Source organism: Staurois parvus, unplaced genomic scaffold (genome assembly GCF_062004578.1).
Source record: "Staurois parvus isolate SC_StPar_1 unplaced genomic scaffold, SC_StPar_1.0 ptg001254l, whole genome shotgun sequence".
In the NCBI taxonomy this organism is placed as follows: Eukaryota; Metazoa; Chordata; class Amphibia; order Anura; family Ranidae; genus Staurois; species Staurois parvus.
Window position 1 is genome coordinate 230,022 of NW_028319050.1, and position 17,541 is coordinate 247,562.

A 17,541-nucleotide genomic window follows, 5' to 3' on the forward strand; every position below is an offset into this window, starting at 1 on the left:
TCTTCCCATTAATATTTCAAAAGGAGATAACCCTGTAGTCTAATTAGGTGTCATTCTTACCTCTGCTAGAATTGCAGGTAACATCTTCTTCCAGTGGGTATAGGTTCCTCCAGTGGCCTTCCTCAACTTATCCTTAATTGTCCTGTTCATCCTTTCTACTATACCCCAACTTTGAGGATGATAGGGAATATGACATTTCCAATCTAAGTACTTTTACCAGGTCTTGGCATACTTTGGCCACAAAAGCTGGTCCGTTATCAGAATTTATCTGCAGCAGACATCCCCATCTGGGTATTATCTCCTGTGTAAGAATTCTGACTACAGTCTGTGCATCTTCTTTATTAGTGACAAATGCTTCCACCCATCTGCTGAACATATCCACCATTACCAACAAAAACTCTTGCCTCTGTCCTGTTTTTGGCATGTGGGTAAAATCTATTTGTAAATGGGTGAAAGGTGTAGTTGGGTACACTAGATGCTGGTGTTGTGATTTCTTTGGGTTCTGTGGATTGTTCCTTATACATGTAATGCACCTGGAAACATATTCTTTCACCAACCTAGATAAGCCTGTAATGTAAAAATCCTGCAATAATGTTTCACATGTCGTTTTCCATCCTCTATGTCCTAGACCGTGGTACTGTGCAATGAACAATGGGGCACTTGACATGGGAATGCATGGTTTCCCCTCTAAGCACACTAGACCAGAAGCTGGATCTAGTTGTGCTCCAGAACCATTCCAGTCTGCTAGATCGACTTCTGTAGCAAATGTTTGTAAATCTGCATACATCTGGTCATGTGGGGTGGTTGTGATGCCTGAAGTGAGCATAGACATCTGTTCACTGGCCACCTGTTGTAATGTGGCTTCCTTTGCTACCTTATCTGCTAATACATTTCCTTTGGCAATATGATCTCTGCGATTTGTATGTGCCCTGCAATGAAGAATGGCTAATGTTTTTGGTAACTGTATGGCTTTGAGTAGATCAGATATCAAGGAAGAGTGAGATATGGTTTTACCATCAGCAGCAATAAATCCTCTTCTCTCCCAAATGACCCCAAAATCGTGTACAGCGCCATGGGCGTACTTGGAGTCTGTGTAAATGTTGACATCCTGTCCTGCAAATAATTGACATGCTCTTGTAAGGGCAATCAGTTGGGCTGCTTGGGCTGACTGATATGGGATTGGCTTTGCCTCGAGTATTTTGTCAGGAAGTTGCACAATGGCATATCCTGCATGGTAAGTACTATCATTTGGCCTAGAACATGAGCCATCTACAAACACATCTGGGGCCCCATCAAGAGCCACAGCTGACATGTCGGGCCTAGGGGAAGTGTCTTGCTGTATGTGGGTTATACAGTTGTGTTCTGGTGCCACTTCATCCTGTTCCCCCTTTACCCCAATAGCGCATTCAAAATTGGAGCAGGACCTGAATTTGCTGAAGAATATTTAATAATCAAGTTGGGATCAGATAGAAGAATCACTTCATATCCGCTCAACCTTTGTGCTGACATGTGTTGAGTGTGTATGTTTTTCAGTAGTAAGGACACTTGGTGTGTGGTGTGTAGGGTAGTTTCATGTCCCAATGTGAAAGAAATAGCCATTTCCACCACCATTGCACAGGATGCAACAGCTCTCAGACAAGCAGGCATGCCCTGAACCTGAGTTGGCACTACTTTGGAAAAAAAAGCTACAGGGCGGAGCTTGCCTCCATGTTCCTGAGCCAGGACCCCCGCCATGGTTGTACAATTTTCCCCCGCATACAGATGAAACGTTTTCTTATAGTCAGGTAGTCCAAGACCAGGGGCCGTTACCATAGCATTCTTCAGGTACACAAAGGCATCAACCATTTCATTTGACCATGTGAGAATGTCAGGTGATTCTGAAAGTGTGGCAGACCTCAGAGTGTGATCATAGAATGAACAATCAGGTATCCATTGGCGGCAGTAACCAATCATACCAAGAAAAGTTAGCATGTCCTTTTTTGTTTGTGGGCGGGGCAGACCCAGGAGAGCCGCAGCTCTTTTGTGACTGACATTCCTCTCACCATGACGTAGAGTAACACCAAGGTATTCAACCTGTTTTTGACACCATTGCAATTTCTTTTTAGATGCTTTGTGACCATTCCCTGACAACCATTCTAACAGAGACCAACTATCCTCCTGACTGGCCGCCTGACTTGAACTACAAATCAATAGGTCATCCACATATTGTAGGAGGACCGAACCATTGGGAGGGGTCCAGGACCTCAGTGTGGTCTGGAGGGCAAGTGAGTAGACTACAGGCGAATCTACATAGCCCTGGGGCATTCTACACCAGGTCATCTGGCGATTACGGAACATAAATGCAAATAGCGCCCTCGTCTGGTGATCCACAGGAACCAAAAAAAATGCATTTGTTAAATCAATCATTGTAAATTATTCTGCATCAGACAGAATGGAGGTGAAGAGTGATGGCACGTCAGGCACTATTGGGACTATTGGAACCACCAAATTATTTATGGCCCTCAAATCTTGTACAAACCTATAAGAGCCATCCGGCTTCTTAACAGGATTGATAGGTGTGTTGTAAGGAGAAACCGTTTCTTCTAAAATACCTGTCTCTAAAAATCTTTCTACTAGAGGAGCAATCCCTTCCTCCTTTTCTGGCGTTAATTTGTATTGCCTCTGTTTGTAGGGCAATGCCCCTTCCTTGAGTGTGACTGTGTATGGTGTACATGAAATTAATCCTACATCCATAGAATTTGTGGCCAAAACTGGATGTGTATCAGGAGGGGGTGTAATGTGTGAGGGATGACTCTCATCATTGAAATAGGCGGGTATAATGGGTACTTTGGAGGATCTGGCAACAATACCTCCTTCTGATGTTACTCTCAGAGAAATCCCTAAAACTCCCATAAAATCTCTCCCTCTCTCTCTGGAATGGGTCTGTACTTCCCATATCTTCTGTCCAGCCTGCCATACAATCCACCCAGGGATTTATTAAATAGTAGTCCATTCCATAAACTCTAGTAACATAATCCTTACAATTTTCTCCCTTTTCTGGGGGACCTGGTGGGTAACTACCTCCTTGACCCATATTTAGACAGTGGATAAGATTCTTACCTTTTATAATCTTATTTTGTTCCACACAACAAATTATCTTATACTTCTACGCAACAGAAAGAAAAAGCAAAAGATAAACCAGAATCTGCTCCACAGACTTATTAACCTTTTGATAACTTCCCAAAAGTTATCTCTTCACTGTTCTACCAAAGGACAGTGTGTTCTACCAAAGAACAATTTATTTTATGTTCTACCAAAGAACAATCTGTGTTTTACCAAAAACACTCTTTTTATAGTGCACTATATTGTAACTCTACCAAAGAGATAAGTCTGCTTACCAAAAGCAGCTACATGTTATCACGGGTCTATATAGACAATACAGAATGATTCAAGACCTTCCCTCAACACAGGGCAAGAAAGAGCTTTTAGTCATAAAAAGACAAAAGGTTTACTTACCAAGTGAGGTGGGTGGTCATCCTGGACTGAGCCCCCAGCTGAAAGGATGATTTTCTTTATCCCCTCAGAGACCCCCTGGTCTGTGGAGAGATTCCTGGTTTATCAGCAGAATTCTGGGAACACCCCTTGAACACGGAAATAAGGGCAGCTTATGTTCAGAGATGTTCAAAGTTTATTAGACATTACTAAGATTATATAGGATACAGAAATAATAAGGGGGGAGCGAGTTCTAAAACTGTAACTTGTAAGTTTCCATCATGAGCTGATTACATGAAACATGACATATCCATTTCTTGGTACAAATTGTTTTGGCTAACTTTCTGAGAAATAGCCGGGCAAAGACAATGTCAGGGTCATATTATCATTGTTGATACATCCTTGAGCAAACTAAAACAGTTTCATTAAACTTCAAATATATCTGCAAAAACCTAACTTAATACTTAAAATGTCGTACATCAACACAATGGAGGTTCTCTAGATCCTTTCACCTAGGGGCTTGATTGTATACACTTGTGGTCATGGAGGGGATTGGAGCACATGAATCCAATGATTGGAAAACCTGAGTCACATGATTGGAGGGCTGGCCCAATACTTGGGGCAATATAGTGTACTTCCACTCCTTAAATGAAAGTCTCCTGACATTTAGGGGTCTCTTCATAACAGATTTTCCCAGCAATTCCCACGTTGATGGCCGTGTACATTCCATCTCTGGGAATGGGGGTAAAACACAAATGCTATTAGACTGTTTACTGAGTTGGTCAAAAAGTTTATAATGATTTGAAAAAATAACTGCTTTCAGTTTCTAGATGAGCGAATTCCTATGATACTTAATGTCATCACTTGATGAATACAATACAACCGATATTCGTCACAGCTGGACAAATCCTACTCACATTTGTCCAATAATTTGTTTAAAAATAGACCTTTAATTGTTTGTGAAATCTCCCACCACAAAAGGTACTCAGCCAATCACAGGGCAGGACTCCATTTATATTCTTCTCCTGCCATCAATGGAAAACCCGGTCCCACACTTCGTCCATGTCTTTGGGGACCTCTGATCTCCTTATGAACTGTTTCTTCCATGATGAAGATCAGCCATGGAGTATATCTGAGGTGTATATCAGGGTGTGCTTCTTCCCCACATGAGAGCTGGGAGGTCCAGCAACATTCATCTAGAAGACATTTCCCGCACTCAAGGCACTAATACACCTCCAGGGTTGTGTGGGACCCCTGATGTACAGGAAGACAAGACTTCAGTGAGGAACATTTCCCTCACTCAGGACAGGAAAGTGGCTTCTCCCTTGTGTGAGATCGCTGATGTCTCTTAAGATTGGACTTCACTGAAAAACATTTCCCACACTCAGGGCAGATATACGGCTTCTCCCCCATGTGCAATCTCTGATGTTTGTAAAGATTGGACTTATCAGAAAAACATTTCCCGCATTCAGAACAGGAATAAGGCTTCTCGCCTGTGTGCAGTCTCTGATGTGTGTCAAGATGGGACTTCCCTGAAAAACTTTTCCCACACTCAGGACAAGAATATGCCTTCTCCCCCGTGTGAGAAATTTGATGTGTATAAAGATGTGACTTCACTGAAAAAGATTTACCACACTCAGGACAGAAATGCGGCTTCTCCCCCGTGTGCAGCCTCTGATGTCTGTAAAGATGGGAATTGTCTGAAAAACATTTCCAGCACTCAGGACAGGGATATGGCTTCTCCCCCGTGTGAGATCTCTGATGTGTGTAAAGATAGGACTTCTGTGAAAAACATTTCCCACACTCAGGACAGGAAAATGGCTTCTCCCCAGTGTGCAATCTCTGATGTTTATAAAGATTAGACTTCACTGAAAAAGATTTCCAACACTCAGGACAGGAATATGGCTTCTCCCCCGTGTGAGATCTCTGATGTATGACAAGATCTGACATTTCTACAAAACATTTCCCGCATTCAGGACAGGAATACAGATTCTCACATGTGTGAGATCTTTTATGCATAGTAAGTTTGGATTTAGAACAGAAACCCTTCCCGCATTCAGAACAGGAGAAGCTCTTCTCTGTTGGAAGGCCGGCCCGGTCCCACACAGTCTGAGGTTCCTCAGGATACGAGGAATCCGATGGTCCATCTACACTGGGTGGTGCCGGATGGACATTGGAGGGAGCCGGGTTTTCTCCTGGACTATACTGTGTGATGTCCTCATCTTCTACTTTCCAGTCTGGAGACAAAGTGAGACAATCCTCTGAGGTTTTCCTCATCTCCCGGCCATGGACTAAAATACAAAGACAAAGAGGATTACTAGACAGGAGCTGATTGGTTCCCCCAAACCAAGACTCCGCCCACATCAGGCAGCTTGGTCTCTGAGGAGCTTACAATTCCACCCTCAAGGGAACTAGGAAATGGCTCCTCTGATCTCCTACCAGGTCATTTCTTTATTCATGGACCTTAGTCAGAGAGTGAGGAAACAACCAGAACTGTCTTTTATAGGAGGGACAGTGATGAGGGGATTATAGGACGAGGGTTCCCATCCCCTCTATCACTCATCGCCATCTTCCCAATGTTTTCCTATGTTTATACAGTTGCAAGAAAAAGTATGTGAACCCCTTGGGATTACGTGGAGTTTTGCATGAATTGGGCATAAAATGTGCTCTAAACGTCATCTAAGTCACAACAATAGAAGAACACAGTCTGCTGAACATAATACTACACAATCATTAGATGTTGCCATGGTTTAATTGCACATAACATGTAAACATTCACAGTGCAGGGAGGAAAAAGTATGTGAGGCCCTAGCTTAATGACTTCTCCCTGAGCTAATTGGAGCCAGGAGTGAGCCAACCTTGACTCCAATCAGTGTGATGATATTGGATGTGTTGCTGACAGCTGTCCTGCCCTTAAAAAACACACACCTGTTTTGGGTTTACTGGTTTCAAGAAGCACTGTCTGATGTGAACCATGCCTCGCAGAAAAGAGCTCTCAGAAGACCTACGATCAAGAATTGTTGACTTGCATGAAGCTGGAAAGGGTTACAAAAGTATCTCCAAAAGTCTTGATGTTCATGTGTCCATGGTAAGACAGACTGTCTACAAATGGAGAAAGTTTAGCACTGTTGCTACTCTCCCTAGGCGTGGTCGTCCTGTAAAAATGACTGCAAGAGCACAGCGCAGAATGCTGCATGAGGTAAAGGAGAATCCCAGAGTGTCAGCTAAAGACCTACAGAAATCTCTGGCACATGCTAACATTTTTGTTGACACATCTACAATAAGGAAAACATTAAACAAGAATGGAGTACATGGGAGGACACCACAGAGGAAGCCATTGCTGTCCAAAAAGAATATTGCAGCACGTTTGAAGTTTGTAAAAGAGCACCTGGATGTTCCACAGCACTACTGGCAGAATATACTGTGGACAGATAAAACCAAGATTGAGTTGTTTGGGAAGAACACACAACACTATGTGTGGAGAAAAAAAGGCACAGCACACCAACATCAAAACTTCATCCCCACTGTGAAACATGGCGGAGGGAGCATCATGGTTTGGGGCTGCTTTGCTGCCTCAGGGCCTGGACGGATTGTTGTCATTGATGGGAAAATGAATTCCAGAGTTTATCAAGACATTTTTCAGGAAAACGTACGACCATCTGTCCGCCAACTGAAGCTCCGCAGAGGATGGGTGATGCAACAGGACAATGACCCAAAGCATACAAGTAATTCAACAAAACAATGGCTGCAACAGCACAGAATACGCCTTCTGGAGTGGCCCAGTCAGAGTCCTGACCTCAACACGACTGAAATGCTGTGGCATGACCTTAAGAGAGCGATTCACACCAGACATCCCAAGAATATTGCTACACTGAAACAGTTTTGTGAAGAGGAGTGGTCCAAAATTACTCCAGATCGTTGTGCAGGTCTGATCTGCAACTACAGGAAACGTTTGGTTGAGGTTATTGCTGCCAAAGGAGGGTCAACCAGTTATTAAGTCCAAAGGTTCACATACTTTTTCCTCCCTGCACTGTGAATGTTTACATGTTATGTGCAATTAAACCATGGCAACATCTAATGTTTGTGTAGTATTATGTTCATCAGACTGTGTTCTTCTATTGTTGTGACTTAGATGACGTTCAGAGCACATTTTATGCCCAATTCATGCAAAACTCCACGTAATCCCAAGGGGTTCACATACTTTTTCTTGCAACTGTATATAGCAGTTGGAAGAAGATAGAGAGCAGAAGTCAGGAGTATGTAATGTACAATATAGAGTATATAGTGCAGGGGTCAGGAGTATGTAATGTACAACATAGAGTATATAGTGCAGGGGTCAGGAGTATGTAATGTACAATATAAATTATAGAGTGTAAGGGTCAGGACTCATATTATTGGTATTCAGTAATCAGTGGAAGCTTAAATGTTTACTGTAGACAAGTTGCAGAGATCCCACACCGCTGCCTCCCATCTCCTGAGACTGCACTCAGTGACTTGGGTCTGAGACACTACAGACATATCCCTCCACCCGGCACAGCCAGCAGATAACAGAGAAGGTCCCCTGGGAGAATTGTTCTGTCAGAAATCTTACTAGACCCGGGTATGGGGCAGAAGACCCAAAGCACACACCCCAGGTGCCTAGGTCAAGTAACACTTATGGTGAAATGAACATTTTGCTGCCAGCTGAACCCCAGAACCTCCATAAATCCAGTCTAGAGACATAAATTGTGTCTGCAGCACAGAGAAGGAAGATTATCCGAGAGAAATCCAGGAATACAGGACGGGGAACACAGCTCAGGAAAGTGACCAGGGGATTACAGGCTGATATCACCCAGTCCCCGCCCTACTCTGGACCAATCAGTGAGCAGTATGGGTGGAGGAATGGATTTAGTGTTCATGACCCACCTGTGCTGATCTCTGTAGGAGTGTCCTCCTCTATAAATGTCCCCGTTATTCCATCCTCCTCCATAGACTGCTGATCATCCCTCACATACGCCTCTTCTTCTTCTGCTTTCACCTCAAATTCTATATCGATTGGATCTCCACTCTAAATCAAGGAAATGAGAGAAAATATCATCTGTAAAATGTAAGGTCACATAAAAGAACTCCACACATCATCTCCACAAGCCAGTTCCATGTTCTAGATGCTCCATCCCACCAACCTTGCAACAATGAGGGATGATGTGACCTTCCTGTGTGGAATCCCGGGAATACAGAGGACGGGGACATCTCTCTGGTGGGTTCCTGGTATTAGGTGGCTCCATCATATCCTTGTGTCCTTCTGAAAACTCCTCCATCACTCCATACTCCTCATCCTCCTCTTTATACTCTTCTTTAACATCAATATTATCATCCCCGAGGATTCCACTCTGAAAGATATAATAAAACATTCATTGTAACAAACATGCTGTGTATAAATCACAACTACCAATAATTGTCATCATCTACCTGATGATGGTGAGGGATGGTGTGACCTTCCTGTGTGGAATCCCGGGAATACAGAGGACGGGGACATCTCTCTGGTGGGTTCCCATGACTGGATCCATCTGTAGGAAACACACACACTGACTGAATCCATTGTTTCTATGTGTTTATCAGATGATGGGGGATCTAGGTGGATCCTCCGTACTGCTCTCTCCTTTACAATAAAGTCTCCTCTTACCCGGTGATGTGAGGGGCGGCTGATTGTCCATCATGACGTCCTTGTAGAGATCCTTGTGTCCTTCTAAATACTCCCACTCCTCCATGGAGAAATAGACAGTGACACCCTGACACCTTATAGGAACCTGACACACACAATGATACAGTCACCATCCAGACACATCCCTTGTCTGTTACTGGAGAATGTCCCAGAATTCCCGGCACCGCTCACCTCTCCTGTCAGCAGCTCAGTGATCTCTCTGGTGACTTCTAGAATCTTCTTCTTCTTTCTCTCTTCTATCAGGGAGGGAGGTGGAGGCAATGTGATGTCATATGATCTCCAGACTTCACAGGAGGAAAACTCTACATCTGAACACAAATAGTCACATCAAATGATATTCCCAGAATCCTCCTCACCTCTCCATTCAGGTCTCCATTTTATTAAAGCCCCACTTCAGGCTGAGGTATAATTCCCCCCACAGGACCCCCACACTACGCAGGGTATAGGCTTGTTGCAGCATTCTGATGTCATTGCATACAACGCAGGACCAACAGTCCCACTTTACATGTGAGGATACCAAGGGGCCCCACATCCTAAGAGCTTCAGAAAAAAGTCAGATGGAGGGACATTGGGGGGGAAGAGCTGTGAGGTCAGTGTGATGTCATAGGATTCTCTGACTTTGTATGGAGGGACATTGGGAGGAGGAGCTGTGAGGTCAGTGTGATGTCATAGGATTCTCTGACTCTGGATAGAGGGACATTGGGAGGAGGAGCTGTGAGGTCAGTGTGATGTCATAGGATTCTCTGACTCTGGATGGTGGGACATTGGGGGGAGGAGCTGTGAGGTCAGCGTGATGTCATAGGATTCTCTGACTCTGGATGGAGGGACATTGGGAGGAGGAGTTGTGAGGTCAGCGTGATGCCATAGGATTCTCTGACTCTGGATGGAGGGACATTGGGAGGAGGAGCTATGAGGTCATTGTGATGTCATAGGATTCTTCATCCCCTGCAACTAACAAAAGTGGTATAATCCATTAGTATAGACTGATGAGGTGAGAAGGTGACACATCTCCACAATGAGGAGAATGTTCCGGCCCCGGAAGTGGGGGGATGTTCTGCCCCTTATATTGTAAAGTGCTGAGCAAACTGTTGGCGCCATAAATCCTGTATAATAATAATAACAACATCTTATTACCTCCTCTGCTGCCACTTCCACCAATGTCTCCTCTCTGCTTCCTGCTGCCTCACCTCTCACCCAGAACTTCCTGTGTTTAAAAGTACATCACTTCCTGTCTATCCCAGACATCACTTCCTGTCTGTACCTGACATCACTTCCTGTCTTCCATAGAGACTTCCTGTCTGGGTAGAAGTGAGATCCCCACCTTGTGGAGCTCAGAGGAACTGCAGCCCCGAGAAGCGTCTGGTAGTGTGACCCCGGCCTTGTGCTGGGTGTGTATAGACTGTAGATCCTTATAGAGGGGTCACCTCCACTCCCACCAAGGGGGACAGAAATATATGACTGCTCGGGGGAGGGGTTTTGGCCCCTTTGATTTTGCAGTAACATTGATTGCAGATTTAGTCCTGTAGAACATCTGGTATATGGATACAAAGCCCCCCAGCTGGGAGTAAAGGGTGGAAATGGCTGGTGACCCCCAGATTTGGGCAATGATGTCATCACTATAAATGGATAAAACCCGCGCTATGTGTAACAACTCCAAACCTACAAAAACCTTCTAGCGGACTGCTGCTGTAACAAAGGGAAGGATTCCCTGTCATCTAGAAGAGCATTATGTGTCACAGCGCTGTCCTATTGTGTGTGCACAGAAATCATCACAAATACACTACAAATATGTGGAGACATTCAGAGATAAAGAGCTCGGGGCTCCAAATCCTATTCTCTGCACATCCACTGCTTCCACTTTACACCCACTTCATTGGTCTTATGGGGTTTATCAATAAATGAAGGAAACTGAACCATGTGCAAATCCATCCACAACATAAAGTGCTTTGTGCTCAAGATGCTGCTCCCTGCAGATCCACTGCTTCCACTTTATACCCACTTCATTCATCTCATCAGATTTGCTGCTATAGGAAATCATTTAAAATGATGGTAAAAACAATTCTGCAGCTAATTGGCCACTAGGATTACTTTTACATGAAAGCCGACCACCAGCTAATAAACCAGCACTAGAATGGTGCCTGTAGCTGCAAGCATCCTCCCGGTATAACCACTCCAAGTCCAGCGACGTTCCAGTACATTGCTGGTCCATGTTGGACATATATGTACCAGCAGAGAACACGGACATACCATGAATCGGGTCTGCGGACCAATATGACTGCAATTCATTCTTTTCTGTAATGTCCATGTTGAGGGTTCGGCCCAAAAAAGTTTTAATTTCATAAACGGTGATAGAGTTCCATGTGAATTGTGTGACAAGAGCTGAATTTGGGTGTCGCCATGTATTGTGGGGTATAAATTGCCTTGGCCCACAATTGGTACAAATCTTCTGTGAAGAACAGTGGAGGGGCTGAACACTAGTGCTGGCAGTGACCGGGCCGATCCGGCTAACACTGAGTATTGGGGACACTATACAAAGCCGGCACTAGTATAGTTCTGTTCATGATCAATATATTGATCCGTACAAACACTATACTAGTAATGGCGGTGATCAGCGACCTATAGCGTGAGTGCGACAGTGTGCGGGCAATCTAACGCCAGCTGACCCTGGCTGGGAGGGGCTTACTGACCCTGACACTATGTGATGTCACTAGTGGCAGGAATACAGAGATCAGTGAAACATTCTATATACTGACACTGTACTAATGGCACTGGCTGGGTGATAAGGTGTGGTCATGGTTCCCTACCTACACGGGATGGGTGATAAGGTGTGGTCATGGTTCCCTACCTACACGGGATGGGTGATAAGGTGTGGTCATGGTTCCCTACCTACACGGGATGGGGAATAAGGTGTGGTCATGGTTCCCTACCTACACGGGATGGGGAATAAGGTGTGGTCATGGTTCCCTACCTACACGGGATGGGTGATAAGGTGTGGTCATGGTTCCCTACCTACACGGGATGGGTGATAAGGTGTGGTCATGGTTCCCTACCTACACGAGATGGGGAATAAGGTGTGGTCATGGTTCCCTACCTACATGGGATGGGTGATAAGGTGTGGTCATGGTTCCCTACCTACACGGGATGGGGAATAAGGTGTGGTCATGGTTCCCTACCTACACGGGATGGGGAATAAGGTGTGGTCATGGTTCCCTACCTACACGGGATGGGGAATAAGGTGTGGTCATGGTTCCCTACCTACACGGGATGGGTGATAAGGTGTGGTCATGGTTCCCTACCTACACGGGATGGGGAATAAGGTGTGGTCATGGTTCCCTACCTACACGGGATGGGTGATAAGGTGTGGTCATGGTTCCCTACCTACACGGGATGGGGAATAAGGTGTGGTCATGGTTCCCTACCTACACGGGATGGGGAATAAGGTGTGGTCATGGTTCCCTACCTACACGGGATGGGTGATAAGGTGTGGTCATGGTTCCCTACCTACACGGGATGGGGAATAAGGTGTGGTCATGGTTCCCTACCTACACGGGATGGGGGATAAGGTGTGGTCATGGTTCCCTACCTACACGGGATGGGGAATAAGGTGTGGTCATGGTTCCCTACCTACACGGGATGGGGGATAAGGTGTGGTCATGGTTCCCTACCTACACGGGATGGGGAATAACACTCATGATAAATAATGACACAAACATTATTGATGATATACTGGAGAGGTCCTCTAAGGACACGGGGTTGCTAAATACTGAGACCAGAGCTATTAGAGAACAGCTGGAGATGCCAGAATTAGCTATGGAAAGCATGAGTGCTGCTCTGACAGGTCTGTGTGAGATGACAGAGGACATTTATCAGTCAGGGATACGCCAGTAGGAGGAGCTCGAGCGGCAGCGCAATGACGTCATATCCGGCGTTGACGCCATCTTGGTGCACCCGGATATATCCACACATGCAGTACACCCATGCTGTAGTGGAACTAATGCTGTGAAAACATCTACAGATGTGAGTAGATCCGTCTTTATATTTTAACAATAAAAGGTTTCACACTATATCGGATTTTCTTACTTCATTGGGGACGAGTTTGGAAGGTCATTGGCCCTGAGAAGCAGGAGAGTTCAGGGGAGACCCCGGTACAGAGGAGGAGAGAGTCCCAACATTACTACTAACAAGGAAGCTTTCCTGTGGAACAGCAATACTGCAAGGCTCATTGGCCCTGTGGGGCCGGGGCAGGAAGGTGAGGGGGCACCCCAGCCACTGAGGACTGTCACTGATTGGTTGCACACTGGCATGAAGATCATAATTATTATCATGAATTGATTGTTTCCATTAAGGACACTTTATTATTGTGTTGTGCATGCCACACGCTATGAAGGGGTTTATGCACCCATGTAGCATGTATTGAGGGACACCAGGACTATTGCACTTTATAGGCCATCTGGAATATTGGGGTTCTATTTACTTCTATACACTTATGTGTTTCTATCACATCCTTGTAGAGTTTTCTATATGTGCTCACATCAGTTTATTTGTATTATTCCATTATATTTGTCTATGTGATATTATTGTCTAGCGCTGCACTACCTATATATTCATCTCAGCCCCCCTGACCACATTGTGACCCCTCTGGCTATCACACCTGAGCTGCTAAGCAGCTTCTGACCAACCATTAGGGTGTAGATCCCCCTGGCTGAACTAGGAGGGCGCTACAATGTATAATCTTCTACCTCAAAAGTCCAATTTTACTAGACATACAAAAAGTATATGTGAGCTAGAAGGAATCACTCTCCTGTGGGAACACTTCAAACATTAGAGCTCCCCCTAGCTGCAGCCTGGTAATGACATTTGTAACGGACATGTAAAATTTATTGTAACGGACATGTAAGATTTGAGTGGAAATATGGAATCATTGCCATGACAGGTTGAGTAGATTAGATTATGTCAGGCCCTTTCATTACAAAGGTGTGTGCAGGAACAGACTGGTCATTAAGGATGTACATTGAGCCCCCTGGGCAGTAGGGAAATGAATAGAAGGTACAAACAATTGATCTGGGGTCAGAGGTGTATGTATACACAATTCCTCAATAGGCCTTACAGACCCAATCATCATTTAGCATTAATTAGTCTAAAGCCAGGTTCCTGGAGGTGACAACTTTTGTGTGTCAATCAGGTTATCACCTTCTGAGGAAAACCAGTGACAGCAGACAGACTGTCTGACTTATGTGGAAAGCTCTATAAGTAATATTCACATCAAAGAAGTATGTTTAATCTCTTATAAAAGATGAAATATTAATTGGAGAGAGATGGAAATGCTTCCTTTGTGCAGACCATTCTGTACACTACATTTACATATAAGAATCATATTTGTGGCTTGGGGAGGAAGCCAGGGAAATGCATGGAATGATTAGATGGCGCGGGGGCGCGACAGTCGGATGGTGTTTGGTACTGTTGCGATCGGGCTGACGCGCTGGTGTCAGAAATCCAATCCCCAACTTGGTGTTCAGGCCAGTCTCGGCCCAATTGAACTTGGGCAGGTCCATACACAGTACCTCTTGTGGGCAGGTCAGGACCACCTCCCCCAGAGTCAATTGGCCGAAGACTAATGTCCCGCCCATGTCCAAATCGCCATAAATTGAACGCATGGACATCTGGACAGGGTGATTCGTACAGAGCTGGTTCGATTGACTAGCGGATTGCCAAGTTTCTGGCTTGCTCCAGCCGCAGGGTAAAGTGTTATTCTGTCTTTTTATTCCCTTTTATTTTATAGTAATCAGTCATTTGTGTGTCTTCTTATATCTTTGTATTTGCTGTAACCTTTTATCTTTTGTACATGTTATGCACTGCCCACTTTGGGAAATTAAATCTTAAAATTAATTAGTGAACTTCTGTGTATTTAAGCACGTGCTCATATCTTCGGAGAGACTAGATCGGTGAGACTAGATCGGAGAGATTAGATTGGGTTATATTGTATTGTATTTTAGTGCCTTTAAAACGCTCGGTTAAGCTCATTGCCAATCTGTATGCAACTGCACTGTGAGTGGGCAGATTGCACGCAGATTGCAAAGGTAACAGATCTGCCAGACGGAGATCTGTGTGGGTGGGGTGTCTCAACAGACCATTCTGCGGATAAACTGTTGGGTGGTGGCAGGCTACCTTTGTGGTGCGTCTGGTGTGGGGGTGTGTGGACAGTGGAAGGGTTATCAACACCGGGGTTCGAGCTAGGATAGCTGAAGGGACCTTTAGAAGGGTGTGTGATTACTAAGCTGGTCCTCAACTCTAATCAGGGCACCAGGTTGTATGTAAGATTGTATCTGCCAGTGTGTGGTCAACCAGCTTTTTTTTAGTGGAGTCTCCATCTGGTGGTGGCCAGAGGTAGTGCAGGCTGTGAAAAGGTATCACGGCTGATCTTATATACGGTTTGAGATATTTAAGTGTAAATCCCTTTATTCCCCCTCTTTACCACCCTGTCGCGGCCGCACGCGTGCGTCACGGTTAGCTAGTCGCTGTGGGCGTGGTGTGTGGCGGACACGTGACAGGGTGATCGTTTAAGTGAATCCTTGACAGTTGGTGGCAGCGGTGGGATCTGCTTAGTACATTAGTGCATGGTTTATTCATTTAACCCGTGTACTAAAGGTTGGAAGCTTGGTAGAAGTGACTGACCTACAGAAGCTCACTCAGTGCATAATTTTTGTTTTGTAGAAGACATACTTGGCTATTTGCTCCCCCCCCCCCTTCTTTTTTCTTTTCTATCTTTTATTTTGGCAAAACGTGAAGATGGTAACCCTGGAAGATAAGTTAATCCGCTGGTACCTGAGACAATCCGATGAGACTGTGATTGAGCTCTGTGATCTGAAGGGCATCAATACAGTTGGCCAGACGAGGTACCAGCTCCTAGGTGCTCTGATAGAGATGGAGTTAGAACAGCGCACCATGTCGGTGGAACCCTGCAACTGTGCCACTCCAGATGACTGCATGAATCGGTGTGACTCTGTTCTCAAACCCTCTCGGTACAAGAAATCAGAGGATCTTTCTCTGGGTACAAACCTACAGCTTTTGGCAAGTGATAACCCTGAGTTGCAGTTTCAGCTCATTTCCTTGTTACTACGACTTCAGAAAAAGCACCAACAGCGGATGGAGCAAACTGAGAGAAGGTACAAAGCCGAGAGGGCCCAAATCCAGCAGGGGAATACATTGTTAGCTCCATCTGCATCAAGAACTACAAGGGCCAGACCTACATTTAAGGAGACCTGGGAGTGTGTTACCTGTAACCAAGTGGGACATTATGCAGGACCCTGTCCAAACGTGAGGATATCTAGCCCACCAGCAAAAGTGGAAAATGTACCCCCTACTGTGTTTCTTGTTGGAGAAAATGGAGGAGGCCGAGCGGATATCCGGCCACCATTTACTACAAGTAACAGCATTACAGTTGGACTGCAAGGTACGGGATCAGAGAATGTCCTAGCTCGTTCAGAATTGAGGAGCTATGAGGATGTGATCCCAGTGGAAGCCATGGCTGGCACAGGGGTTGGAGGAGCCATCCCTGCACTGCCTATGGCTTGTGTTTCTTTGAGCCAGGAGTCTGGAAGTCAAGTGGAAGAAGTGGGCAGAGCAGATCACACTGATGAAGGAGGCCATGTGGAGAGCCTGCAGCCAGTTACCGCAGGCAACAATGTTTCAGCTGGACTCCGTGACAAGGGACCCGAGGATGTCCTAGCCCTTCCCGGATGGAAGAGTCGTGAGGATGTGGTCCCAAAGAAAGCTACAGTTATCATAGGGGTTGGAGGAGTCACCCCTGTACTACCTGCAGCTTGTGTTGCTTTGCCCCAAGGATCCAGAAGCAAAGTGAGAGAAGTGGGCGTAGCAGCTACCACGAACATACTGTCGGGTACTGACCTGGGGTGGTTGGTAACCCAGAACAAGTCTAAGTCAACACCCCTGAAGTCTATATTTACACCCGAGGCCTCGGATTCACGTAATGTACTGTTGAGTGACTCAATGCACACTGGGAATTCTGGGGAGGGTCAGGGTGTGAAGGATTGTGCACCAGGGCCTGGCTCTAGTGGATGTCTGGGGTCAAGGCCTGGAGAAGAGTTTAAAATCGCAGAGGACTCTGCAACTGATAATGTTTTATGTGATGATAAATGTAATGACATGTGCAAGGCAGACCTTCCCTCTGCTGCAGTGGTGACTAGGGGTGCCCGCCAGGTGGCCCCGGACCAGTCATTGCCCACTGCTACAGAGGAACTGTCTGTGGAAGGGCCCAATCTAGCTGGGTTGGACCCTTGTGAACCTGGCCCAGAGGGCCTAAGGTCTCCTCAGACTGTTGTCTACCTGGCACCTGTGGCAGATAGCTCTGA

At 45.5% G+C, this 17,541-nt stretch overlaps 1 protein-coding gene across 1 annotated transcript; it reads right to left on the reverse strand.

Moving 5' to 3' along the window:
* Nucleotides 1–8,365: 8,365 nt before the first annotated feature.
* On the reverse strand, nt 8,366–10,146 carry LOC149437789 (uncharacterized). The gene is made up of 3 exons (XM_089660614.1): nt 10,129–10,146; nt 8,634–8,840; nt 8,366–8,518 (listed from the first exon to the last, which is right to left on the reverse strand). Exons 1-3 carry the CDS (start codon nt 10,144–10,146, stop codon nt 8,366–8,368), a joined length of 378 nt encoding a protein of 125 aa, XP_089516740.1.
* Nucleotides 10,147–17,541: the final 7,395 nt, after the last annotated feature.